Source organism: Durotheca rogersii, assembly GCF_024521655.1.
Source record: "Durotheca rogersii strain YMJ 92031201 chromosome Unknown GGS23scaffold_22, whole genome shotgun sequence".
Lineage (NCBI taxonomy): Eukaryota > Fungi > Ascomycota > Sordariomycetes > Xylariales > Xylariaceae > Durotheca > Durotheca rogersii.
In genome coordinates, this window is record NW_026251253.1 from 440,263 (window position 1) to 466,146 (window position 25,884).

The window sequence follows — 25,884 nt, forward strand, 5'->3', positions numbered from 1 at the left end:
TCCCTCTCCCACCTAGGGGAGAGGGTCGGGAAGGAGGTGGATGGATTAGTTGGCCTGGCGCTGCTGGAGGCACCCGCTGCAGCGGGACCTCCGCGTCCGTCCAGCGGCTGTTTGGGGCTCGCCGCCGGAGGGGTAGTGGGAGTTGTATGCATACTAAGCCCTAATGAGCCTCGAAGCTATCCAAAGGGGAGATACGGGATGTGTATGTTACATATATACCTAGCACCAAGTTGATCAAGCCATTGGTGCTAGGACATACCCTCTTCTGGATTCCCTACATCACCTATCTCTAATCTCGTTCGGTCTCGTTTTGGTCTCGTTTTGGTCTTAGGACCAGTTAGGAACCTTGGTGAACGTCTACAGAATACGTTAGGATCCGGAACCCAACGCGGAAGATTTTATTCATAATATCCTAAAGTACCCAGCTTAAGGGAAATACTGCCCTAGGCTATCTGTGCTGTTAGAATCACGGGGTATTCTTAAATGGAGCCGGTAGGTAAGAGAGTCGTTGGTACGTAGAGTCATATGGCCTGTCCTCTAGGTTAGTACCTGCTCAATTTATGTGATGATGCCGTACAACTGAAAGGTAATACCTATATACCATATACTAGTTTACAAGATGGGGGAGGTAAAAAAGGCGACAGGGGAGGGTTAAATGGGTGAGGCTCGCGGATGACACTCTAATAATACCGGCTGGCGTGTTCGGAAATCTGATTATTAGAATTCCTACGCTTGCAGACCTAGTAATGTCTCCATAGATCGCATACCCCGTGTTAAATATGCATCGTGTGGTCTAAATGCGTAATCTGGAAATGATTCTGTGGTAGGGACCTGGGCGTGAAACATATTGGGCATCGTGAATAAACATGGGCGACGTATTAGTTTATTTAGGGCTGATGGAAGGCAGGTATAGTGCCAGGTGAGCAGTGTTGCCAACAGAGTCTCATAAGCCTATCTATTATGAAGCTACCAGAGTATCCATTTGATTGGCATCAACGATGGGTAAACGCAAGTCTAGAACATTATACGTAAATGTCACGTAGCTGGAACTACGTGCGCGAGAGCGCGCGCGAGGAGCTATCTCACGAGCGGCGAGTAACGGGAGGAGGAGCAAAAGGAGGAAAAAGGTCTTAGTTCTATCTAAGAACTAGCTAAAGGAATGGAAGCAACGGGAGCGTATATATAGGAGCTCTTGTTGCTGAGGTAAGCAACGAAGAGGAGCAACCTCTACGTGACAGTAAATTTAATAGGGTGTATGTGTTCAGGGGGCACTGATTCCGAGTTTCTGGGCAGGGGCTAATATGATGCGTAGATACTCGTAGGCTGGGACACCAAGAGAGGGCTCCAAAACAGTGCACAGAAATATAATACAGCATGAGCACTGTCAATCGCCCGTCGGCGAACCAAGGGATCTCTGGCATCAATCATGAGAGTCGATTAGTTTAGCCAGGCGAGCGAGCCGGCGAGCAAATCTCATAGGGGGCAGGCTGCCCTCCAGTTAATTGCCCACAGGCTAGTGAATATTATCATCAATACCCGTCCTGGGATATATACAAGTGCTCTTCCTCGTAGACACGCACACACAGACACACATACAGACATATAACAAGCCCCCGCATGTTGTTGGCTTTGGTATCTCCCCATCCAAGAACGCCGGTCCGGAAGCAAGTCGTCATCTCCCCGCGCGCCGTCTCGTCTCGTCTCGTAAGCAAGCAAACCGTGGCCATCCATCCCACCCTATTATCTCTCCGTTCCTCGCCTGATTTTCAGCATTAGATTCGCGTTTATATACAACCCTGCCCCCCCTGCCCCCCCGGCTTCTTAATCCCCTCTCTCCCTTCTCACAGCGCGTAATTCTCCGTATGCAGGAAGATCTCCTCGAGCATGGGGTCGCCCCAGATCTCTGCCTGGAGGCGCGCGACCGTGGTGGCGACGCCGATGCGCATGCTCGGGGGTCCGCACACGAAGACGGCGGTGCGGCGGCCGAGGATGCCGCGCCCGTCCGGCCCTCCCGTCGCCCACTCGCGCAGCATGTAGCCGAGGTCCGGGCGCCCGTACTCGACGCTCCACCCGCCGTCGATCTCGTGCGGCACCGGGAACGCGAACCGCATCAGGCTCTTCTGGAACTCGGTCGGCGTCGACGGGAACCCGAAGTCGAAACCCGACGGCGGCCCGAACGTCGACGTCGGCCGCGCTCCCGGCGCCGGCGCCGGGGGCAGGTTCGTCGTCCGCAGGTGCGCGAATTCCGGCGCCCGGATCGCTTCCGAAGGCCCGGCCGTCGATGCCGAGGAAGACGGCCCGCCGCCGTCCGCGTTGGCTGCCCCCGGCGGCGGAGGGAATTTGCGCGGCGAAGGCGGCGCGTAGTTGAAGTGCGGCTGCTGCTCGGGCCGTGTATGCAGCGGCGGGAAGTGGAATTCCCGCTTGAGCTTGTCCTCGGGGGACTCCTCTATCGAAGGTGAAACCGTCTTATCTGGGTCCTCGACATCGTCGTGGTCCCGGCCCTCGAGTTTGCGTAGGGACTCCTCCTGCGGCGAGAGCCGGTTTGTGGGTTGTGGGCCCTGCGGCGGGATGTGATGCGGCTGCAGGTATTTCTGCTGAGGGAGGGCGGTAATCCGGTCCTCGTCCTCGGCTCGCAGCTCGCGCTCGTATTCTGGGTTGCCCTGCGCTTCGTCCCGGATCAGCTGAGAATTGCGTTTCGAGGCGATGCCGGCCACAAAGCCGTCCAGTCTGTCATGGAACATGTTGCTGAGTGGGCGAGGCCCCCGTTCGCGAGGGTGGGCGGCGTGTGTCTGCCTCTTCGCCGAGGTAACGAAGAACTTGCAGGTCACGCTCTCCGGCGGCGCTGAGTCGCGGCAGATGCGCAACTCTTCTCGGAACCAATCCATGGCCTCGAGCCTCTTGAGGGCCCAGACAACCACCACTTTCTTGGTGATGGCCTTGCCGTCGCGCATGCGCTTGATCAGGTTCAGCAGCTGCGACATCAGCGCAGTTACGCCGCTCCCGCCGGCAATGAGAATGCACGTGTCGAATGCGGCCAATTCCCGGCGCATACCACCGTACGGTCCGTCGAGATATGCCCGATACGTATGGAATGGGCCTTTTTCGATCGCCGTTTCGAGGACCCTCCGAGTGAATCCGCCGTACGGCTTGAACACGAGGGTGCAGTCCCTGTACTGCTCGCCGTATTCGGAAGGAAAGTCATCGCTACAGAGCGAGGAGATGGTGAAGGGGTGGTTGTCGAAGAATGAGATGCCGGGCATCCGCAGGTAGACGTACTGCCCCGGCCGCCACTTCATCTGCGTCGGGATCGTGATCTTGATGGCGTTCTCGTTCATGAGGGTGATCGCTGCCTCGTCGCCTACGAGGAACGACATCCGCCACGGCTTGACCCAGTTAAGGTTGAATATTCGGAGGAAGTAGCAGAGCACCCAGATGGCGATCGTCGCCCACAAGTAATTCCACGACGCCAGGAAATTCTTAGTGTGCCAAAACAGGCAGCCGAGATATACGAACCCGACGGGAACGTGTAGCGTAATGAATAATTCGTAAGCCGTTCTGCGGATAAAAGGGAGCGAGGCGACGCAGAGCCAGATCAGCGGGACTAAACACGCGATACCCGTGCCATAGATGACGCCACTCCCTTCAGGGAACAACCTCTCGAACACGTCCATTCCGCCGTCATCCCATACCGGCTGGACGTAGAAGGGAATCGTGTGCACAAGCACGAGGAACAAGCAGAGGTAGCCTGCCCACCTGTGGAACACGTTGAGGCGCTCGGGTCCGATGCCCGTGATGAGGGTGAGAAGGTTGGCCTTCATGCTGGTCGCGACGATCCAAGGCGTCATCGCGACGGCGATCATACCCGAGCGGACCGCGACCGGGGGGGAGCCATACTGGATGCTGTCCCAGTATAGGGGTTGCCTCAGAAACGTATATATCGACACGAACGCTAGCGCGATGAAGCCAACGGTCAGGACGGCCAGCGACGAAAAGGTGAACCGACGCTTCCGCCACACGATGTCTGGTATCGGGCGGTAGAAGACCCATCTGAACAGGGCGAGCGCATCGAGGACGGGGCCAACGGCGGAAAAGTCAGATTTAGGCTTGAAGTCTTTCTTCTCGCCTCCTCCACCCCCTCCCCCGTCTTCCGGAAAGAATCGGCTCCCGGTATGGCCCGTGTACATGCCCGTTGCGGCAGCGTACTCGGGGTCGAGGTTGTATAAGTCTTGGTAGTGCTGTTCCACCTCCTGCTTGTATATCGCCTGCCGGATCTTGTCCTGCCACCAATGCCATATCCGTACCAGTACCACCACTCCCATCAGCGCCACGCTAAAATATGTCCATCCCAGGCCGTATTTCCCGGAATCGTTCCAGGGGTCGACCGTATTCGCTTCCACTAGCCCTGGTGGGCTTGTTGCTGTTAAAGGAATGTATATTCGTTTTGCCAGCGCCGTGAGTGTCCTCGTGGCTCCCGCCATGACCGTTGAGGCTTCTTTGGCCGTGATTGGGGTCTATGGGTGAAGGCGAAAAAAGAGGAGACGACGGAGAGCTCTCTTAATCCCGTGTTCTCGCACCAGGTCTAGATTTTTGTATGTGTGAGTGCCCCCTCTGGTCTCGAAAGCCGGCCTGGCTCGTCCTCCTGGTCTTACTGCGATATATGCATCGACATATATATATATATATATATCTTTAATGGTTACATAAATTAGCACCGAAGGCCATTCTTTGGGGTATCTTCACTGCGCTTCGATTATTTTCCGGGGAGTTTATTGGAACGAAAGTCGGGGACGAGTTGGCGAGGAATACCAGGCATACACCAATTCATCGGACCTGTAGACATGGGAAGGTAGTGATAACGGCCATTGGAACTGCTGGGCAGACGAACAACGGCGTGGCGACGACAGCGAGAATGGAGCAGAGGGAACCCGGGCCGACCCTGGGATGAGAGTGCCGGAGGCAAGAGGTAGGTATATATCAGCGCAGGCCAGGGTCGCCGAAGCAGGGGTGGGGGAGAGGAGGAGGAGGAGGAGAGACAGAATGTAGAGCACTTTCTCTCCGCCAGCCACAGCCAGTAGATAGGTTTTCCAATCTCGTCACACAACTGTCTCAATTGGGTTTTCCTCTCTCGAGAAATATACCAATAGGAGTTTTACGAGAGATAGACCTCGTGGGAAAGCAGGCGGGGCGAGCTCGTCCTCATACCAGGGTCGTGCAATCAGGAGCGAGCATGGATTGGTGTGAACTGGGTATTGCTCGGGGTCAAAGGCACCAGCGGCTGACCATACCTCGATATTGGCTGTCTTGGAAGTGAGATTGCTTTCGTCCCCTACACCCCTAACCCCTACCTTATTAGTGATTCCCCGCAGTCTCTACAGGGTAGCACGGCATGCGTGCTCCCAGGCGTTGGTGGGAGAAGGGCGTGGGCGCTAGGAAGCGTGTGAACGAGGTGAACAATACGTGTACTCGACTTATCACCGGGCCTGCCAGGGGTCCCAGGCTACGGGAGGATTGCCGTGCCGGTAGGTTGGCCAGGATCCATCCTGTTCTGTGCTAAGTTGTGCATACGCAGTATACATGCACCGCATAGGACGTGCGTATGGGTGTGCGGGCGTGAGGGTATGTGGATGCGGTTCCGTCGTCTAAGAGCTTTCTAGAGCTTCCGTAAGTGACGAAGACACACATAAACACTTACATACACTTACATATTGACTCTCTAGACACCGGTGGCGGTTAGAGAGTCTAGAAGAGCTCGGATCCCCCCCCAGCCCTCTCCCTCTCGCGATGCTGTATAAGTGTTAACACGTGTCGGTTTCTCATTTTCTCTTCTGAGCATCGACTCCTCGCGATGTCTCACCCTGGTGCTGCTCCGCTGCCCCCGCCTCTTCCCTCCCTCTCTGTCTCTTGCTCTTTGGGGGGATGGGGGCTTCGTTGTATCTAGCATGATGATAATAAACCGCCCGCATCCAACCTCATAAGCGACCTGCCTGTCCGTGGGTATGGGACAGAATAGCGCAATAGTCCGGCGATTCAATTACTCTCCGGGTGTTCTGAGCTGGGTTAGAACGAATGAGCCGCTGCAGCCAGTGAGCACCTGACGACGACCTGGATGGCCCCATCGGTTGATTTCACGACCCAGGCTTCTCCCAAATAGCAGCAGGATGCGGCGGAGTTGCTCCCCCAAAGGTCTCCCAGCTAGGGTTTGGTGGTATGAGCAAGGAAATCCACCTCGGAGTTTGGGTGACGAAGCGATCGGATTGGATCAAAAAGGGGATATGCCAGGCGCTTAATGGCGCGTCTTGATTTGTTCCTTTACCCTCACCACCCACTCCACCCTTCCCTTCACACACCCCGGCCAGTGTGCCAATGGCAATAATTGAGCCGGATAAGTAGCATGGAAAGGTAGGTGATTTCGAGCCGAGCATTGATCGTGTCCTGTCCTGTTCGACGGAAATACAGGTGACAGCTGTGATAATGTGATGACGCCGCCGCTTGCAGATGAGATGTGTCCCGGACTGCTGGGATTCTAGAGCGGCAATTCTGGGCAATGGCAAGTAGCCCTGGGGATAGCGCCTAACACGCGAGGGCGCCATGTTTCCTTGCGTCACGCTATTATCCCATTCTTCTCCCTTTTGTTCTTCCTTTCTAATCAGACGCGGCAGACGCGGCGGACGCAGTGATCTCCGTCGATCAATAACAACGTTGCTGACTCGGAGCCGGCGACAAATTTGGTTCTATAGTATTACTCTGGGTGAAAAAGAATTCCCGTAACCTGCCTGTTGGCCCCGTAGTCCCCGCTGAAGATCTTCCTTCGATGGGGGCAAAAGTAGTATCCCGTTTAGAGGCGATCCACCCAATGCGACATTGGTCTACTCATAGAGCACTCATAAGGAGTCTCTTATTTCGGTCCGGGCGTATCTGACCTGTAAGATTTACCATGATGTGCATGTCAGGCCGCGGCATGTAGAGATGCGGCGCTGCGAAAAATGCTTGTCTCTGCTTAATCTTGGATGCTTTGTCGGCATTGTGAACTCTCAATCGCCTTATTGGCTTTGATATTAATGGTTAATGCGTATAGGCCATGGCGACGATGTTGCGTCGCATGCGCTTAGATGACAATTTCTTCAACTGGATCTCTCTTATAGGTAGTATGGGTAATATACCCACCCAGCATAATATTGGCGCTTATAGGCTCCCGAGTCTGTGTTCTCGCCCGTCAGTTAGCTACCTAGCTTCTTCGAGGGCATCAGCCGTAGATCTCGATTCGGATTTTATCCTGGTCACCTCAGTACCAATTAATGCCTCCCCTTCCTTAAGACTTTGCTTCCCTATCAATCGCCGGGCATCGGCTTTAGATGAGCGTTGAGTCGATCCGCCCACCGAGATAATAATGCAAGAATGCCGGATAGCAAGCGTCCCGGTGTTGTGGACAACTGGCTATCGGCTTCGCACAGCACAGTTAGATCCCGAGTTGTAGACAGGTTGATTGGTCAGAAATAGCTGATGAGGGTTTGGGACCAGGTTGTGTCTCCTCGACTCAATGAGCGGATCCCCCTTCACTGTGCTGCTAATATGCCCGTCGTGATAGTGCCGTTGAAGACTCCTGCGTCAATCGCCGCCGGCTGCCCACATAGCTAGCAGCTGGTAAGCGCACCACGGATGCCACGTAGAAATGAAGAGAGTTAGTAATGCAAAATCGCTCCGGGTTCCATAAAACCAGGCATCCCGTAATTCTTTCGAGGTAAAACGGGCTGGAAGATCTTGTTAAGTGTTTAGATCCACAGGCCTTTCCGAAAGTGGAAAATGGTGATGCTGGGGAATATGTCAGCTTTCGGATTTAGACTCAACGAAGCCCCCACGAGAGACGGGATACAAGTACAAGACACGGCTATAAAGGACATTCAAGTCTTCACGACTGAAAATAGATGACTGTGCGATTATAGCCAACCCATCAGGATATCCAAAATCATGGCTTTCGTTCCGACGACACGGTCCGAAGTTGAAGCATGGCTGCTCAGGGTGAGTGCGGACTCACGACGACTGCGACGCTCGGAGCTCACTGCGTACTTAGTTTCATGCGTCTAACGACTCGCTCGACGTGAACAAACTACCAAATATATACGCGAAGAACGCCGAGGTGCAGTTTGGTAACATGCCGATTCTGGTCGGGCACGACGCGCTCCGCAACTTCTTCTCGGCTATTTGGCCGAAGCTGGAGACAATGCACCACGCGATCGAAAGCTACGGTGAGGGTTGACAAGCGATTCCTACCGGTTCGAGATATTGAGATTGGATTGGCTAATCGTAATGGATGGTAGACATGATCGAAGACAGGATCTACTCGCCGTGCCGCATAACGTGGGCTATCAAGGACGATCCAGAGAAGGAGATAGTCTCGGTCCCGGCCTTCGCTGCCATCCACCTGGTGACATCCGGGGAGGAGAAGGGATTGATCCGCCGTGCTGCGTTTTATATGGATGGTGCCCCGTTAGCAGCCGCGCTTCAGAGGTCGTCATGAAATGCGTCATCAGTAGCGGGCAGTGGATTTGCCCAGATAGGAGGTCTAATTAGATAGGTTGAACAGAAGTAACAATGTTATGCAATGTACCTAATGCAATCTTATCGTGCTCGACACCTTGATTTATGCATATTTGTGTATATATCGGCGCTTGCCAGCCTTGTGATATAGTTCGCTTACAGATAGGTATGTACGCGATCTCGTTGTTGGTTGGTCCGTTCTCAAGATCCCATTTATTGACGAAGCCCCGCGAGGCTACCAAGATTGGGTTCTGTTCTACTTATTTTTCTTCTTCTCCTTTTCTTCTTCTGTACATATATCTCCGCCCCATCGGCTAGATATCATGACCGTCCTAAATTTCCAGTGAAGCCTTTCCTTGTTAATCATCAACTTTTTCCCACTACCAGCAATGGCGGCGCCAAGCCCCCTCACAATATCGAGCGCGACCTTCGCGAAGCTCTCCCCACACCCGTTTCTCCTCGCGAACCTCCGGCCACCCGACTCGTCCACGCCGTCCTCGCGCACCAACGGCCGACAGCCGTCTCAAGCACGTCCGTATAATATTAACACGTCCTCTCTAACCCATGCGCACGGCAGCGCCGTCGTGCGCACCGGCGACGCCACCGTCATTTGCGGCGTCCGAGGCGAGACCCTCCTCACCTCCCAGATCCCGAACTATCGCCCGTCGCAAAGCAGCAGCAGCAGTGATGATTACGAGCTCAAAGATTACGACCTACTTGTTCCCAACGTTGAACTAGCCACTGGATCCGCGCCTAATTTCCTTCCCGGTGCACCGCCGACGACGCTCGCCCAGACTCTGAGCACACGCCTATTCTCGTTACTCCATACGTCCAGACTCCTCGATCCTGAGGATCTGCGCATATATCAGGACAGTTTCACGCAGCAGGTTGGGGGGGAGACGGAGAGGGGCGAGGAAGAAGAGGAGAATGGAGCTGCAAGAGAAGTGAAGGCATACTGGGTGCTATATATCGACGTCTTATTCGTTTCGTTCGACGGGAACCCCTTCGACGTGGCGTGGGCGGCCATCCTAGCTGCCCTACGCGATACGAAGCTCCCCCGTGCCTACTGGGACATCGACCGAGAAATAGTCCTGTGCTCTCGACAAGCAGCCCCCCCACTGAAAATACGTGGACTGCCCGTAGCTTGCACGGCGGCCGTATTTACGGCCAAGGAGAGGCAGAAGAAGGGCGGCGGTCAGTACTGGATCCTCGTAGACCCGGACCGGTTGGAGGAAAGCCTCTGCGACGAGACCGTGACGATGGTGGTTGACTGTACAGAAGGAGAGACGACAGTCTTGTCCCTCTCCAAGAGCGGTGGAACCGTTATCGGACCTGCGCTGCTGAAGGAGTGCGCTGGCGTAGCTGAGGCACGATGGAAGGAATTTCGTGCCGTCTTACGGTAGAAACAATCTGTGATACCCAGTTTCATGCGAGATGTAAGCGGCACAAGATGTACAATGGTACGAGTTCACGAAGTCCCGTTTACGATACGAAGCACAGCGTATAAAATAACCACAATATAGGTTACCAGTGTAGCCACAATACAATGCGACCCGGGTAGTGAACGCCTCGTATCTGGATATAGCCGAGGACCCTTCTTCGGGGTTGGGGGGAAAGGGGGGAACAGAAAAGAGCGACATGTATCGACCCTTCGAACCGTCCTATCAGGTTGCGAGCAATCTAGGACAGTAGATACGGGAGGAATGCTTCGTTCTGCCGCCCGATCAAGCAAGTAGCCTACTGAAAGGCCGCTCTCAGTCACCAGCATTGCGAGGGAGCCTCAGGCATGGGCAAATTCCGCAGATACCGGAGGGCGGCACTTAGTATGGGAAGAAGGAAGAAAAAAAGGGAGGGAAAAAGAAGGCGACAATTTATCAAAATTCATAAGACGGCCCGTGCACAAAATACGTACCTACAAGTAACGCCGCATTACCGAAGCTTAGCTAAGCACATTGATCAGGTACTTCAGTTACTAGCCTAATCAGCCACCGTCTAGAGGTACCTACTCGAGCGACCTCACAAACAACCCCAGTCTCCAACCTCCAGCAAATATTTTCCGCCGAGCTCGCAAACCTCTACCTCCTCCTTCTCCTCTTCTATGATGGATTCTCTAGGGGACGAGCCATGGGATGTAGTGATCTGCGGCACCGGCCTGTCTCAGTCGCTATTGGCTCTGTAAGCATTTCTTCCTCCTATGCTTCTTCCTGTTCTACTTCGTCTCCCTAGCGGCAACAGGCAGCGACAGCGTCGGGAAGCTTGATCTGACTGACCCAGCCCGTCTGCTCTTCGCTTCTTCTTTTTCGATATGAAGTGCCCTCTCCCGGTCGAAGAAACGCATTCTCCACCTCGACCCGAACGACTACTACGGTGGGAATGAAGCCGCCTTCAGCCTCCAGGAGGCCGATACTTGGGCTGCCGCCCACGCCGGATCCTCTCTGACCCCGGGCGTAAGCGGCGAGGGCGAAGAGATTACGGCCGCCTCGGAACGTGCGAGGAAGCCCGTGTTCGCGAATGCCAGTGCGTCGAGGCACCCGGAAGCCCAGGCGCTCGGCCTGTCGTTCCCCCGGGCGTACTCGCTTGCCCTCGCACCCCAGATCATACACACGCGCTCCCGGCTGCTAGAGCAGCTCGTGTCGTCGCGGGCGTACCGTCAGGTCGACTTCCTGGCCGTCGGTTCCTTCTTCGTATATGATGGCTCGGCCTCTCCCGGCACGTCCACGCTGGCCCGGATCCCGAGCAGCCGGGAGGACGTGTTCTCGGCGGAGGCGATCGCGGTGCGCTCGAAGCGGTCGCTCATGAAATTTCTCAAGTTCGTCGTCGACTACGACGCGGGCGAGGAGCAGAGGGCCGTGTGGCGAGGCCGCGAGCGCGAGCCGCTGGCCGACTTCCTCACAACCGAGTTCAGACTCGACGAGAGCCTGCAGCGGTATATCCTCGCGCTAACTTTGACGCTTGATGGCCGCGTTGCTGTCGCCGATGGACTCGCCGCCATCCACCGCCACCTCACATCCATGGGCCAGTTCGGCCCCGGCTTCTGCGCCGTCTACCCCAAATGGGGCGGCTCGTCTGAGATCGCGCAGGTGGCCTGCCGTGCCGGCGCCGTGGGCGGCGGCATCTACATGCTCGACACGCAAGTACAGACCAAGGACAGCTCCAGTAGCAGCGAAATCTCGCTCTCCCTGTCGAACGAGCTGTCCGTCCGGACGCCCCGCCTCATCACCTCGCAGCAGGACGTCGCGCCCGGTGCGCAGACCATCGCCCGGCTCGTCACCATCATCAACTCGCCTCTCCGGGCCTTGTTCGAGGTCGTCGTCAACGGCGCCCCGACGCCTGCCGTAGCTGTCGTAGCGTTCCCCGCCGGCTCCATCGCCGGGGACGCTGATGCCGCGTCGCTAGAGACTACCGGGCCAATATACGCCTTTGTACACTCGAGCGATACGGGAGAATGTCCCGTCGGTCAAAGTAAGCTCGCTTTTCCTTCCCTCGACCCCCATTCTACCGCGTTCTCCTTTTTCCTTCTCCTCTGTGGTGCTGTGATGATCCAACAAAAACGAATACTTATCTACATTGTCCGAGCCATTGCGCGCGTTGACGATACCATACCTCTGACAACCTGATCGCACCATCCTATTTTTTCTATTTCTCGCCCCTTCTCCCCCTACCACCCGCAATTCCAACACGTAAACTAACGCGTCTCCCACCCTTTCCTTCTTCTACAGGCGTCATATACCTCACCACCCTCGCCACACCTACTACCGCCTCGGACCGCAGCCATCACCAGCGCCTCGACGCCGCTCTCGACGCCCTTCTCCGCGCCGCCACCCCCGCGCCCGCCGACGCGCCGCCGGCGCGCCTCTACGCCCTGCGGTACGAGCAGTCTGCCGGCGGCACCCTGTCGGAGACGCCCCCGCGCGAGACGCGGCCCCCCGGCGCCGCCGTCACGTTCGCGTTCCCGCCGTCGCCCCTGGGCCTCGCGTTCGACGACGCGTCCCTCGACGCGGTCAGGGACGCCTGGAGGCTGGCCGTCGGGGAAGGGACAGGAGACGAGGGGCCGGACGGCGGGTACATGGTGTTCGAGGACCGCGAGGGCGCGGCCGAATACGATGACGACGGCCAGGCGGCTTACGACTAAGGCTGGTCTGTTACAGTTGTCGTAATCAATGTGATGGCGTATATACATGTACCTAGAGCTCGAGCCTAGAGGCTGTGTGTGTATGTGTGTACATGGTCTTAGGATTGGCGTATATATGCATGAGAACCTACGAGCAAGACGAGGTTGGCAATGGAACGGCAGATCGATTCACTAACTACACTGCAGCAGTGAGGGTTTCCTCCTGCCTAGGATATGTGAAAAGTAATGACGGGCCTCGTGAAGCGGGTATCTTATGTGATGCAAACTGCGCAAATATCCTCCTTCCCCTCTAACATCGTCAGAAACCAGACCAATTCTTGTGTCTATTTTCCGTCCGCCTCTCCATCTATCCACCCATCCGCGTAATTGTCCGTTAGTTCGCCTGTATCCCCGTCCGTCCCTTCCTTCCCTTCCTTCCCGTAACCCTCAGATCTAGACATATCTCTCTCGTTGCTGGCTCTTTTGCAAATATCCAGCATGCAGAGCGATCCTATGAATAAGCGCGCTATGAGCGAACCCCCCCCCCCCCCCCAGAAAAAGAAAAAGCCCCAAATCAGTTACTTGCTCCGGATGCCTTTCGGCAGCTTATGATATTAGTACCGGTGTCTCTCCTCACGAGAAACCTCAACAGATCCCGCAGTAAGATACCGATCGGGGTAGCCGCCGTTCCCGTCGGCGAACTGCGTTGCTCGCCGTGACCGTGTGTGCGGTAGCGGCGGCAGCTTAGTAATGCTTCAGGCCGGCCCAGATGCCGCCGAAGGGCTCGCCCGGCAACGTTCCTTCCTGCATCACATACATCCTACCTGCGCTCGCCAGGTAGAGCACGTAGTAGAAGGCCTGCGCCGCCGTGGCGCGGGCCGTCTCGCCAGACACGAACACGTCGTCGAACGCGACCCACTTGCGGTTCATCTCGAAGTCCTCGTCTCGGCGGTGCTCGCCGTGATCGCGGACCGCCGTCTCCATGAAAGAGAGGAAATTCCGAGACTCGGCGTCGAGATCAGGAACCTGCTGCTGGCTCTGCCTCTGCTCGTCTCCGTCGTCTCGACGCCCTTGCAATTCGGCCCCAAATGACGTGTCCAACGACTGAAGGCCGCCGATTCCAAGTCCGCTATCATCGAATACCATAGCTGGGTCGTCGCTGTAACGCACTATGTCTTGGATGTCGCCACGGTTTCCGAGTGGGCTAGACACAATGCGACCTTTTTGGGCGGAACCGCGAATCGACGAGCCGGGCACGGCAGAGGAGCCTCTATTCCAAGGAGCGGGAACACCTGAGGATGGTTGATCGGACATGGGTGCCTGGGCTTCTCGACCAATCTCAGGGGAGCTAAAGCGATGTATGACATCTTGGCCCCCTGTGCCGCGACCTTGCTGATCGGCGTCATCGGAGAGTCGCGGTCTAACGCGACGTTCCGATTGCTCTTGTTCATCATCCTTCCCAGCTTCGGATGCAGTCCGACGTCTACCACGGGGCGCCTTCGGCACATTAAGCCCAGTGAGAGCGGTGAATAACGAGTCGCCGGAGAATTGACGAGAAAGTGGGTGAACCAGTCCAGGAATGCCGACGTTCTGGCCCACGTTGCCAATTCCAAGGCCAAATGTAAGAAGCATCGCATTCGTCCTCGCCTGGGCGGCGCTGGTTGCCCGTACATTCTTGACACCACAGTTCTCCAGGTAGTCCGTTTGCCATTGTCTCAACGTCTCTCTTGAAACCTGTGTCTCTTCATCAACTTGGACAGGATGCACCTTTCTAGTCCGTCGAGATCGTGTATGACGGTGAGCACCGGCGGAGGCACCATCGTCGTCTAGGACCGCACGTTCTAACATATCTCCTGCTCCCCGCCGCGCTTGCTGGAGCACTTGCTGTGGTGCTTCACCCCCCATAACTATATCTTCCTGTTCATCAACGTGTCGTCGAACTTGCTGCTCGGCATCGGCCTCGACTTCTACACCGTGCCTTCGACGAAGTGGAGGTAGATCGGGCTCTCCTTCGGCTATAGCGGGTTCTCCAAACTCAATTACGTTTCCGTGCTCATCGATTTCCATCCCCCAATCGCCGAAGCTGGCAAGCTCGTCATCTTGTTGGGGAAATATCTCGCCGCTGTCCGGTTTTTGTGAAGACGAAAGACCCCGAAGGCCAAAAGGAGAGCTAAGGGGACCGAGAGAGTCTGAGTGCTGAAGGTTGAGCCGTACGGGGAAGTCTATTCCCTGCATACTAGCGCCTGAGAGGAGTGTATTGGGAGGCGACATTTGGGAAGAAGTCTTGTTGGTGACTTGGCTGCCGGCCACAAGAGCATTAAGGTCAAACTGGGGAAGTCGTTCGTCAGGGAAAAAGTCGGGATCGTTGGTGATCAGAAGGTTCTCCGGCCTAGAAGGAAGACAGTCAGGTGTTTGTACACCCTTATCTGACATGGCCAGATTCCACCTACCTTGCTTGGCCGGCATCCGAGTCGAGCTCATTCGAACCGAAGCTCTTGAAGAATAGGTGCATGTGCATCTGGATTTTCTGCACATCCGCCAGCATATACGCACATTGCTGACTGTAGACACGAGACACGCCATAGAGAAGATGTCCCTGGAGTCTCAAGGCAACAGGTGCGCCAGGCTCGCTGATTTTGCCGCATGCCTTCTGGACATCAACTTCCTGGATCGCCTTCCGAGTAACTTTTCTGGAGGCTGATCTATTTCCTATGGTGGCTACAAGCCTGTCCGAACGGTAAGTCGAGCGGAAAACGCGAACCGGGAACCACAGGCAGGAGGATGCTAGAACCAAGTACTTACCAGATAGTGGCAACGCCGTACTGGCGGTTGGTCAGGACTACGGCAGCATGTTAACTAATTGTTGCGGTACGAAGACGGAGGATAAAGCGTACTCTCGTGACTGTAAAACATGTCGAACGGCGAGGCGGCAAGCCGCTGGCTCCAGGTATGTTGATAGACGGAATCGAGAAAAGAATAGGTATACGGGCCACCTCGAAACCCAGGCTTGGGTGGTTGCCCCGAGACGTGGATACCTTCGCCAGTGAGTTAGTTTCTACCGAGTTACCTCTGCCGGCCGATATCTGATGCTCGGTGGAATCCTGTGGGAAAAGATGCGGTGGTGGACGGTGGATAGGATGTACAGGACCGATAGGGGGCGGGTTAGTTGCTGAGATAGGGACTCGTAGGGGATCGTAGGAGTTGTAGGAATTCCCGAGGGATGATTGGTTTGAAGACATTGTGGGCATGCTCAGGCGGACTTTGAATGGATTCAGATCAGTAAGCCATAGGCATATGGCTCGTGGAAGTTGCGACAGGCACTGGATACGAAGCACTTGCCTTACTTGCGGCCGTCTCTGGACGTGGATAGAGCACAGTAGCTTACACGGAGTTCGCGCACTGTACCGTGAAGATGGAGGTGACGGAGTCAGGTACCTCTAGGTAGAGGAGGTATCTGATCCAAGCACCTGGTGTTACAAGAATTTATATAGCTGTCTATACTTCTTGGTGCCCACCTGAGATTCCTACCTCTTATGTGCTTAAGGTAGGAGGTAAGGAGGGATCTAGAGATGAAGGCCTATACGAAAACTAAGAGAATTTACCTTAGCAAGCTGTGAGATCGCCTTATCCTCAGTGATCCCGGTGATGAAGTCAAGAGAGGATGCCTATATAGGCCCTGCCGACTTTGAATGGTTACTAATACATCAGGCTGCGTCCACTCGAGGCTCTGCCTAGGCCCCTGTTGAGGACAACATCGCTGGGAAACCGTAGCAAAGTATAAGAAGCCCGGAAAATCGTAGGTCCATAAACAGCATTTAAGATCTACTTCGCAGGTAGGCTTGTCTTCTCTTAAGATTCCTGCCTTCAAGTGGGATAGCTGGTTGCGCACGTTAGGGTGTCGGAAGAGACAAGGGATGAAAAGAGAGGTAGGTATCTGATCTTAGAAACTACCCACCTATTACCTGGCTAGGTACCTAAGGTAGGTAGGTAGGTAGGTAGCCTTCAGCGTCGGTGTCGCGCAGGAAGAAGTATTATTATAAAGCGTACAATCCCTGATCGAATACAGCTATTATTCACATTGTCTCGTGGCAGGTGATTAGGTGCCTATATTAATCGACACGGCTTCACCTATAGTACAGTATACCGCATGTACCTTAGGTTAGTCAACCTACTAAAAAGTCGGGACCTTTCGGGATCGCCCACCGATACCTGCCGACATGTACTCCCCCCAATTGACAGCCCGTACTGGAATATACCAGGGCTAGGAGGGAGATCGACGTACGTGTATAAGTACGTATCTCGGTACTTGAGGCATTTCGTTTCCACCGAGATGGGCCAATCACAGAGCTCGACGATGGCGGAAGATCGACGAACACATTGCAGGCCAAGGCGCCGGCCGTGATCCGCGCATGTGCGCGAGCAGGTACCTGTGAGAGACCGAGTACCTGGAGTACCTAAACACATAACCCTGATTTGTGTGTCCTACCGGAGATCACGCACGTACCTGAGCGGGTTTAGGTACCTATTCCGGAATCATTCCAACCAGCAGCAGGTCCTCGCCTCTCCCTTTCTCTCTCTCGTCCTCATCCGGTCTCAACCGGTCTCGTTTTCTCTCTTCTACCGAGGGCATTTAATCTCATTCATCAATCGCCTGTTCGCTACCCCATTCACTGCTCCCCTAGCTCGGGATCTGCTCTTACTTTCGCCATGCGCGTATTAGGCTTTCGAACGGGGCCGGCGAAACCGCGACGGTGACTCGAACCCCCTCTTCTTCACACACCCCGCCATCACCGTTGGTCTCCGCAGCACATCCCAACTTCTTGGCTCGCTAGCTCCACCGACCCCTCGGCGGAGGGAGACCCTGAAAACCATACCTATGTAGGGTTCTTATTTCACATTCTGAGCACGATCGCCCCCCTCTGTCTTCTGGGCCTCTTCGCCGCCTTTGCTGCTGGGTGATCCGATCGTCTGGACTTCCCGCGCGCGACATGGATCCCTCCATCGCCTCCGAGCTCGCCAAATGCGCCGACGACATCCCGTTCCGCGCCGTGCGCAACCACGTTCATACCACCTGGGCCAAGACGTTTCTGTCCCGGCCGGAGCTCTATCTGCAGCCGCAATCGCTCGCTGAAATCGAGAAGATTGTCAAAATTGCGCACAAATGTCGCCGCCGCATCGCGACGACCGGCTGCGGCCACTCGCCCAGCTCCTTGACCTGCACCTCCTCGTGGCTGGTGAATCTCGACAAGTACAATCGCATCTTGTCTGTCGATACTGCCACCGGCGTCGTCGTCGTGCAGTCGGGCATCCGGCTGTACGCCCTTTGCGAGGAGCTGGAGAAGTACGGCTTCGCGATGCCAAACCTGGGCAGCATTAACCAACAGTCCATCGCCGGCGCCATCTCCACCGGCACCCACGGATCCAGCCTCAGGCACGGCCTCATGTCCGAGGACGTCCTCTCCCTCCGCATCACCATCGCCGACGGTACCACCAAACTCTGTTCCCCAGAGAGAAACCCCGAGCTGTTCCGCGCTTCTCTCCTCTCGCTAGGCGCGCTCGGCGTCGTCACCGAGATTACGTTCCGCGCCGTACCCGCATTCACCTTGCGGTGGCAGCAAGTCATCGACGCTGACGTGAAGATTTTCAATGCGTGGGAGAAGGACCTCTGGACGCAAACCGAGTTCGTCAGAGTTTGGTGGTATCCCTACACCCGACGCGCGGTGGTGTGGTCGGCGGAGAAGACGGATGAGCCGCTTATAGAACCCAAAGTGTCCTACTATGACGGCACTATCGGGTACTACGTCTACCACAACCTGCTGTACATCTCGCAGTTCTTCCCGCGCATACTCCCATGGGTCGAGTGGTTTGTTTTTGGCATGCAATACGGCTTCCAGAACGGCACGACCAGCAGCGCCGTTCAACCCAGCCGGAAAGCGCTGTTGATGAACTGTCTGTACTCGCAGTTCGTGAACGAGTGGGCCATCCCTCTGCACAGAGGGCCCGAGGCCCTCCGACGTCTGAGCAGCTGGCTCAACCAACTCCCCTCTTCGGATCCGGACTACGTACCGCACAACATCCCCTTTCACGCCGGAGGACTCTACGTGCACGCGCCGGTCGAGGTGCGGGTATCCGACACCTCGCCTTCTAACCCAAAGTCCTCAACGCCGAACAGCAGGCCCTACCTCGACCCGACGGTCGAAGATGGCCCAACGCTGTATCTCAACGCCACCCTCTACCGGCCCTACCACACGGACCCGCCGTGCCGGGACCGGTACTACGAAGCCTTCGAATGGCTGATGCGGGATATCGGCGGACGACCGCACTGGGCTAAGAACTTTGAGACGTATGGGCCGGCGATCGAAGACATGTATGGTGACCACCTCGTCGAGTGGCGCCAGGTCCGGGAGAGCGTCGACCCGGATGGCATGTTTGTGGGCGCGTGGCACCGTCGGCATGTCCTAGCCAGCGGGCCCCATCTCCCGCTCGAGGAGGTAGAGGTTAAGCGCGAAGACAAGCCGCGCGTAGGCGTCGTGTTCGAGGGCGCCGTCGGGACCGGACAGTAAGTGGCCATGCTTGCCTGCTTGGCATAGTTAGCGGTGCGGGAGACTATTCTAGGTGCTGTCCGGAAACATCTAGTTCCTCATCACCGACATGTACTATATATGGTACGACCTATCGTGAGGAGTACCACACATTATCCCTCTCCTCTTGTTAGAGTTCTTCATAGCCCCACGGTGTTTATACAAGCCATACTCATAGAGCTATACACCTTCTTCCTAGCGCCCGGATCGCTTTCTAGTAGCGCTCCTGTTGACGTCTATATTTTCCTTAGGGGATAGGGATCCTATGCTAGTCATGCTGTAAATGTACGAGAATGCTTCTGGCAGCTGCCGCGATACGGTAACATACCTATGTCCCATAATTACTTAACCCCCTCCCCTCTTGCGACGTGTAGCTTTTCGCAACTAGGCGACCCCTATCCCGCCCCGGGAAATGGCCGGTGTTGGTAGCGATAGGCAGGGGAGACATGCGTCGAGAGGGCTCCATCTACGGCCGGCCATTGTCCCCCAGAGGCAGCGTCTGGCGATTGCTCGATCTCGCCGAGATCGAAGGCACGCAGTCTCTGCACACCGACCTATTTTCCAAAAGGGTTAAGAAGGAGCAAGGGGAGAATCATAGGTAGGGTATGCCGTAGATGTCTGGGATTGGCACAGCGACAAGGCCAACAACCCTCGGGCAATCGTAGGGCTAGGATGCGTTCTAGCTCACACCCCTATCCGTCCACCTCGTTGTTTCAACGTACGTATGGACGTTGTTCCTTTATTCTCAGGGGGCACGGGTCAGGTGCTGGGTCATGGGTATTGTATGATCGTATGTATAGTCTCGGGGCTCTATACCTACCTACCTTGGGTCCCAGGGATAGGGGCTGTTAGGAGCAGAAGCCTCGGTTTCCACAGCCTCTTTCACTCTCGTCTTTCCTCTCCCTGTTCCTTCGTAGCGCGGCGACGATTGTCGGGGGTGATACGGAGTCGCGGAAAGGCTGCGTGCAACGGTGCCCCGCGGCACAGGCGTAGCGCCGCAGAGGGACAGCACGGCGCGTCCTAATATCTAGGTACGGGCTGGGCATGCACGCCTTCGCTCGAGGCCCGGATGTGTGCCCCCGAGAGACAGCCCAAGGAAGCCGACGGGAGGGTGGGCGTCGGTGCGTAGCACCGGAGGAGGGAGAAAGGATGGGGGCGAGCGACGGATGGATGTCTATGTACCTAGGTAGGCAGTAGGCAGATATGGAAACACAGGCGGCCTGCGCCGCCCCTCCGCAGCGACTCGCGAGTAGAGAGGCAGGCAGGCAGGCGGACGAGCTGCCCACCGGGCTTGGATTGCAGGTACTCCTCATGCACCCGGAGCGGGCTGCCGCCGTCGCCGCCGCACGGCTGCGTGGCTTACACACCTGCTTGTCGGCTTGTCTGCCTGCTATCTCTTCCCATTCTATGCAGCAGCCCGGCTGCAAACGGCGGGGCTTACTTACAGGTGTTACCTACTTACATACCTACCTACCCACATGGAGGTCAGCAGGCGACGGTAGGGGATGGCGAGGCGCCGAAGGGAGAGATGCGTGGTTGTCCTTTTCTGCCCCTTCGTTCGCTAGCTCGCTGCACGGGTTGTCTCGTTTGGAGGACGAAGAGGGCCAGAGGCGCCGGCAGCGGCATGAAGTGAATTTATTTATGTAAGGTAATTGCCGCATAATATCCGCGTGTAGATGCTGATTATCTGTTTAACATCAACGCGAGTGTTACCTACCACATAAGCAACTCGGCGGGTAGGTATAGAGGATTGGGGGTGTTTACATTTGCATTGGGCCTTGCGGCTTAGGTACTCTGCATAGGTACTTACCAAGAGGTAGGCCCGCAGCTACATACACGCCTTGCGCAGGGCGGAACGGGATGCGGATACTCGCCGCACATCGACTCCCTACACGTAGGAGGTATGTAGGCAACTGACTCCAGACGGGCGCGACCACGGCCTTCAGCGACGTGACGTGCTTGTTGGCGCCCACATGCCTATCTGCCTACCCACTGCCCTTGGCTCCATGAGGGGAAGGGGGGCGAGGGAGGCGAACGCTCCATGCGTTGCGCCGACGGCGAGATGCACTTAGGTAGGCCTGTTCTCTACACAGTAAGCAGCCCGGGAGCGTTGGTTGAGGCACATTCGCACGCACACATGCGTGCGGGACAGACGGGATAAGCATTGGTGGAGATATAAAGGGGGGGCGGATGCATGGGTGGACACGCTGCACAACATAGGTACCAAATAGGCATGTACCTAATTAATCGTAGCCCCTAAATCTAGCTCCGTGTGCCGCTCCGCGTAGGGTGTAGGTAAGTAAGAAGTATCTCCTACGTAGTAGACGAGACTCCCAAGGGCGCCATCGTCGTCTTACTTGCGCGCGCGCGCGCATTGTATTCTCCTGCTGAATACCGATGGCTTGATAGAGGAATAGCGGCACCGTTAGTTCCTCAGCCAGGCTAAGTATGTGCTGTCTAGGCAAATACCAAGACTTCTCGTATCTTGCGAAATACCCACCAACCTCCAAGTGCCTGAGGTGCGCTCAAACAAAAAAAAAAAAACGTGCGAGGCTGTAGATGAACGGGCAGTATCTCGTAGACCGAAGCTTTCAGCCGACAACAATTCACGCACGGCATGGCACCTCTTACGGCTGGCTGATCAGCTGCTTGGCGGGCGATGGGTCCAGGCGGAAGGGGACCGAGCGGCGTGTGTATATCTAAATTGCCACACGTGTGCCACGACGTCGATGATTTCTGTACGAGTTTCGGTCTCAGAATCTGCACCAGGGGCCGAACCAGACCCGGCCGCGACCGCAGACTAGTGCGATAGCACTTTGTCGTGAAGGATCCGAATTTAGGGCCGGCGAGTTAGTCAAGCCATGGCGTAATCACATAGGTATTTCTCTCCCCCGCACGTGAAGAGGGCGAAAAGAGGAGGAGATCAAGCAGCCTCCCGGTTCTACTACCGTACGGATAACTCGACCGGTGGTGTCAAATGCCGGGGCGTGCGTGCCCATAGCTGGCTTTTGAAACGCCTCGGAATACGAAAGCACATGCACCATGCGGGTGCGGAGCGTCGCCGCTTAATGCCGAGTGTTCGCTCCTCTGTGAGACACAATCCGGAACCCTCCCTGGAAATTCGCCTGCGAAAATCCTGCGAGGGGCGATTTAGAGGCCGGATAAGTACTCGGTATTATATTTGTGGCAGGCGGCGTGGTTGGCGCCCGGAATGTGTCGGTCGCCCGCTGGTAGCCTGCAGACTCGCCGATTTGCTCATCATCCCCATCGTAGTGCCGAATCAGCAATTGATTGCACTGCAGCGGGTTGCTACCTGATGTCGTCTTCTCACTGCATGGTTGATTGGGTGGACAGGAAGCTGACGGGCTCAGTATAGTAATCGGGTTAGAACCGTTGGGCTGTGCCTCGAGAGGCTTATCGCCTACGACGCTGGGAAATCTTGGGAGGTCACGGGAACAGAGGTGGTGGACAGCAGCGAAGCTGACCAGAACGTGACCTCTCGTGTGCTAGATTGTCCCTGGCCGCGATATGGGGAGGGGGAGACAAGACAAATTTCACGCCATCGTCATAGGTGTCCCAAGAAAGCACGGGCAGTCCCGAGGATCAGGCGAATAGAGGCGCATCATCGATCACCGAGCTGCTAGGTTACCTGGATCATGTGTTTCGATCGAGGCTCGGTTTCGAAGGCTCGAGGCTCACTGGGCTTCGCTGCTGAAGGATGGTGGACTATTGGGGACCATCCGGGGTCCCCATGCGAGCCGTCGGGTTGTACCGCACGCTCTGGCAAAGTACCGGTACTTTGGGCCACTATCTTTCTTTCTTCCCTTCTTCCTTTTCGCTCCTGACGATCATTTGCGAAGAGCTTACGACATACCTAGATAGGTACACATAAAAGAGGGGACGGGGGCGATTGAGGAGGCGATGGGGGCGATATGGACTGAGATGGTTGTTAGATCGTCGTATCGGGCGGTTGATTCCCCTTCGCGGATGCGGGTCTATCTGCCGTGTTTCTAGGTATAAATATAGGGATGTGTGCTGGATGCGGTCGTTATGCGTGCGGATCGACTTCGAGACGCGAACGAGGTGATGTGAGAACACGAAGTGAGCTACCGAGCGAGAACGAATCTGTAAGTGCTCGAGAAGCCAGGCCGTACCTCTGAGGGTGACCGGGGGGAGGAGGTGGATACGGACAATCCCAAAGATCTCAAGAAATTCCGAGGCCAAGTGCAGCAGTCGAGACGTGCTAAGCCTACTGTGGATAGGCGGAGGCACGCGATTAGTCTGGCAGCGAACCAGGAAAGGATCCACCCGAACGGGAACAGTGGAGGACGAGGAATTCGAGCGTGTGTGTGTGTGCCATACATATGTACGTAGGTGAGGTAGATGTATTTGAAAAAGGACGGATGGATGCGGTAGGTGGGTTAGGTAGGTAGGCGGCTGGGTGATTCGGCGTCAACGTTATTCTATTTTTGCACGGCGGACCCGTCGTCGCGCAGCAGAAGCGCTTAGAAGAGACCTTATAAGAAGGGAGAGAGAGCATTCCGAGTTCCTGAGGTGTGTATCTCCGTTCGAGTATTCTGGTGTAGCGAATTGCAGCATTGTCGCAGGTAAGTTTAGGCGGGCTAGCTAGTGACCGTGGTGTTGTGGACTACTCAAGAGGTAATCTCGTTAGCAAAAAAGGCGCGGCATCGCGGCGGATACGGCATAGGCCCGCCGAAGCTCAACTCGTGTCTCACGATGTATTGGTTTTGCCGCATACGGCAACCGGCGAATACGACGCAGCATTCGATGCGATGGAACCAGAGAGTACCTGGTAAAACGAGAACACCCAGCATCATAAGAACAGCCAGAGAGGCTAGAACAGCGGTGGATACGATGACACGCACCCTGTGCCATTGTTTCCTTTGCCAAGTTAGGTTTGTTGACGGGCTGGCGGTAAACGCTTATCGGCCATAAGACATCATATCCGACATCACCACTATAGGTATGACATAGTGGTCGGTAGATGCCTGCATAACTTGATGGTTGAGGTGCCTAAGGCAAGTTGCATATCTTAGGTACATGTGTTAGGTGCATATGGGCGCGCATGCATCCACTATACACTATACACTATACCCGATACACGCCAATACGCTCCCACATTACGTAGTGGCTGCCTTTACCTCAGGCCGAGACCTACCGGGTACCTGCCTCTACCTAACTTAAGCTATTGGACGCCTAATGTGCCTCTGTACCTTGATCATTCGGTCAGCTCTTCGAGATTGAGGCGTGGATGATGGGAGCTCCGTGTCTTGTACGTATCTTGCTGAACATATTGCGATTCGCTTGCTGGGCATGCTGGTCGCCTATGTTAGGTACCTGTAGGTGGGTAGGTTAGGTGCCGAAGGTAATGAGAGCGCGTGCGAATCCAGGGACCAGGTTGTTTCCGTTTATTGAATAATATTGGATAATACGCCCTCTTATACGCGTACGTAAGCTGAGGCACCCCATTGCGCTCGAGGTACCTGACGTGGTACACTGGCCTCCTTCCTCCCCCCAAGCCTCTTCGCGCGCCTCCCACCCCTTGCTCCTGCTCTTGCTCTTGCTCTGGTCCCTTCCCCATTTGGGCATTTAGGAGAGAGAGGGAAAGGCCGCGAGCTTTGGCAGCTTCCTCTTCCTTCCCTCCTTCCTTCTCAACACACTCCTTCCCGCATTCGCGCGTCTTTCTGACTAATACTAAGGCGACGACCGTCCGTCGACCCTTTTGCTTTCTTCACCGGGTGGCTGCCGCTGTACCAATTCACACCGCAGACAGGTTGCCTCGCAGCAGCTCTACCAGTACACACCCTTCCTGTCATTACCTACTACTCCTACCACTACCACCACTACCACCACTACCACCACTACCATCACCACTATTACCGTTACGACCACGACTACGACTCCACAGTCAACGACCTGGCTTGCCTGCCTCCCCTCCCTCGCACATAGTAATCTTATCTTAATCCTAATCCCGTCCGCGCAGACATCTCTGTGCGGAACGCGTTTGCTTGCACCCTCGTTGCTTGTTCGTCGTCTTGCCTCGGCCATATACATACACCCCAACCGCATACACGCCGTCGCATTTACACAGAGTCCGGTCCTGGCTGGCTGGACCTTTCGTCGTCTTCCCCTTCTTTGTCCCTCGGACCTCCCCTTGCTACTAATAAATACAGCCGTTGCTCCCACCACTGCTGCTGGTGCAAACTGCCCTCCACCCCATGTCGTCGGTGCCCTGCCTATCTTGCTCTGGTTGCTAGGTCGGATAGAAGACGCCACGCTCGGGGGCTTACGCCAAACGAGAAAACCAAGAAAGACACAAGGAGAGACTGAACCCGACCCTAGGCCACGGTGATCCTGAAAAGGTATGGTTGACCCTGTACCAATCACGCCTCGATGTACAGCTACTTGGGCACCCCGGAACAGTACGGCCGTCACTCGGCCCTCTGCTTTAGGCTGGTCATCCGCCCCCATGTCCTGGAATATGGATAGGTCGGTTGGCTGCTTTTCGCAGAGGCGCCTAGACGGGCCCCTACCCTTGCCTTAACTACACACTACTTGCCAACTCCGCAGCTCCGGCAACCAGCGAGATGCAGCAGCTCCCTCTGGTCTATCATCATCTATGTGCATCTCTCCACC

General features: G+C 55.8%; 7 protein-coding genes across 7 annotated transcripts; 4 read left to right on the forward strand and 3 right to left on the reverse strand.

Moving 5' to 3' along the window:
- Positions 1 to 1,841: 1,841 nt before the first annotated feature.
- GGS23DRAFT_606736 (ferric reductase like transmembrane component) lies at positions 1,842 to 4,478 on the reverse strand (the record flags this gene model as incomplete). The annotated part of the gene is made up of 1 exon (XM_051519938.1): positions 1,842 to 4,478. The coding sequence occupies one exon, from the start codon at positions 4,476 to 4,478 to the stop codon at positions 1,842 to 1,844; it is 2,637 nt and encodes an 878-aa protein (XP_051369429.1).
- A 3,186-nt stretch (positions 4,479 to 7,664) lies between these two features.
- Positions 7,665 to 8,681, forward strand: GGS23DRAFT_222630 (uncharacterized protein). The gene is made up of 3 exons (XM_051511979.1): positions 7,665 to 8,016; positions 8,069 to 8,243; positions 8,316 to 8,681. Exons 1-3 carry the CDS (start codon positions 7,966 to 7,968, stop codon positions 8,513 to 8,515), a joined length of 426 nt encoding a protein of 141 aa, XP_051369430.1. The 5' UTR covers positions 7,665 to 7,965; the 3' UTR covers positions 8,516 to 8,681.
- Positions 8,682 to 10,161, forward strand: GGS23DRAFT_222631 (ribosomal protein S5 domain 2-like protein). The gene is made up of 3 exons (XM_051511980.1): positions 8,682 to 8,701; positions 8,779 to 9,995; positions 10,059 to 10,161. The coding sequence occupies exon 2, from the start codon at positions 8,925 to 8,927 to the stop codon at positions 9,936 to 9,938; it is 1,014 nt and encodes a 337-aa protein (XP_051369431.1). The 5' UTR covers positions 8,682 to 8,701; positions 8,779 to 8,924; the 3' UTR covers positions 9,939 to 9,995; positions 10,059 to 10,161.
- Positions 10,162 to 10,540: 379 nt separating this feature from the next.
- On the forward strand, positions 10,541 to 13,199 carry GGS23DRAFT_222570 (GDP dissociation inhibitor-domain-containing protein). The gene is made up of 3 exons (XM_051511978.1): positions 10,541 to 10,710; positions 10,847 to 11,997; positions 12,255 to 13,199. Exons 1-3 carry the CDS (start codon positions 10,634 to 10,636, stop codon positions 12,665 to 12,667), a joined length of 1,641 nt encoding a protein of 546 aa, XP_051369432.1. The 5' UTR covers positions 10,541 to 10,633; the 3' UTR covers positions 12,668 to 13,199.
- A 191-nt stretch (positions 13,200 to 13,390) lies between these two features.
- On the reverse strand, positions 13,391 to 15,559 carry GGS23DRAFT_599241 (Rec8 like protein-domain-containing protein; the record flags this gene model as incomplete). The annotated part of the gene is made up of 4 exons (XM_051518903.1): positions 13,391 to 15,035; positions 15,097 to 15,372; positions 15,449 to 15,485; positions 15,541 to 15,559. The coding sequence occupies 4 exons, from the start codon at positions 15,557 to 15,559 to the stop codon at positions 13,391 to 13,393; spliced, it is 1,977 nt and encodes a 658-aa protein (XP_051369433.1).
- A 1,813-nt stretch (positions 15,560 to 17,372) lies between these two features.
- On the forward strand, positions 17,373 to 19,424 carry GGS23DRAFT_222830 (L-gulonolactone/D-arabinono-1,4-lactone oxidase). Its single transcript, XM_051511981.1, has one exon. It carries the CDS (start codon positions 17,635 to 17,637, stop codon positions 19,207 to 19,209), a length of 1,575 nt encoding a protein of 524 aa, XP_051369434.1. The 5' UTR covers positions 17,373 to 17,634; the 3' UTR covers positions 19,210 to 19,424.
- Positions 19,425 to 24,777: 5,353 nt separating this feature from the next.
- GGS23DRAFT_223003 (uncharacterized protein) lies at positions 24,778 to 25,872 on the reverse strand. Its single transcript, XM_051511982.1, has one exon. The coding sequence runs from the start codon at positions 25,717 to 25,719 to the stop codon at positions 25,039 to 25,041; it is 681 nt and encodes a 226-aa protein (XP_051369435.1). The 5' UTR covers positions 25,720 to 25,872; the 3' UTR covers positions 24,778 to 25,038.
- Between the last annotated feature and the right edge of the window lie 12 nt (positions 25,873 to 25,884).

What these genes read in the sequence shown, in the direction of transcription:
- GGS23DRAFT_223003 (XM_051511982.1), bottom strand. Translation starts at nt 25,719, where the DNA reads ATGGGGGCGGATGACCAGCCTAAAGCAGAGGGCCGAGTGACGGCCGTA.
- GGS23DRAFT_222631 (XM_051511980.1), top strand. Translation starts at nt 8,925, where the DNA reads ATGGCGGCGCCAAGCCCCCTCACAATATCGAGCGCGACCTTCGCGAAG.
- GGS23DRAFT_222570 (XM_051511978.1), top strand. Translation starts at nt 10,634, where the DNA reads ATGATGGATTCTCTAGGGGACGAGCCATGGGATGTAGTGATCTGCGGC. An exon ending in TCTCAGTCGCTATTGGCTCT is followed by an intron (nt 10,711 to 10,846) that starts GTAAGCATTTCT and finishes TTCGATATGAAG; the next exon opens with TGCCCTCTCCCGGTCGAAGA. An exon ending in AGAATGTCCCGTCGGTCAAA is followed by an intron (nt 11,998 to 12,254) that starts GTAAGCTCGCTT and finishes CTTCTTCTACAG; the next exon opens with GCGTCATATACCTCACCACC.
- GGS23DRAFT_222830 (XM_051511981.1), top strand. Translation starts at nt 17,635, where the DNA reads ATGGATCCCTCCATCGCCTCCGAGCTCGCCAAATGCGCCGACGACATC.
- GGS23DRAFT_222630 (XM_051511979.1), top strand. Translation starts at nt 7,966, where the DNA reads ATGGCTTTCGTTCCGACGACACGGTCCGAAGTTGAAGCATGGCTGCTC. An exon ending in TTGAAGCATGGCTGCTCAGG is followed by an intron (nt 8,017 to 8,068) that starts GTGAGTGCGGAC and finishes CTGCGTACTTAG; the next exon opens with TTTCATGCGTCTAACGACTC. An exon ending in CCACGCGATCGAAAGCTACG is followed by an intron (nt 8,244 to 8,315) that starts GTGAGGGTTGAC and finishes AATGGATGGTAG; the next exon opens with ACATGATCGAAGACAGGATC.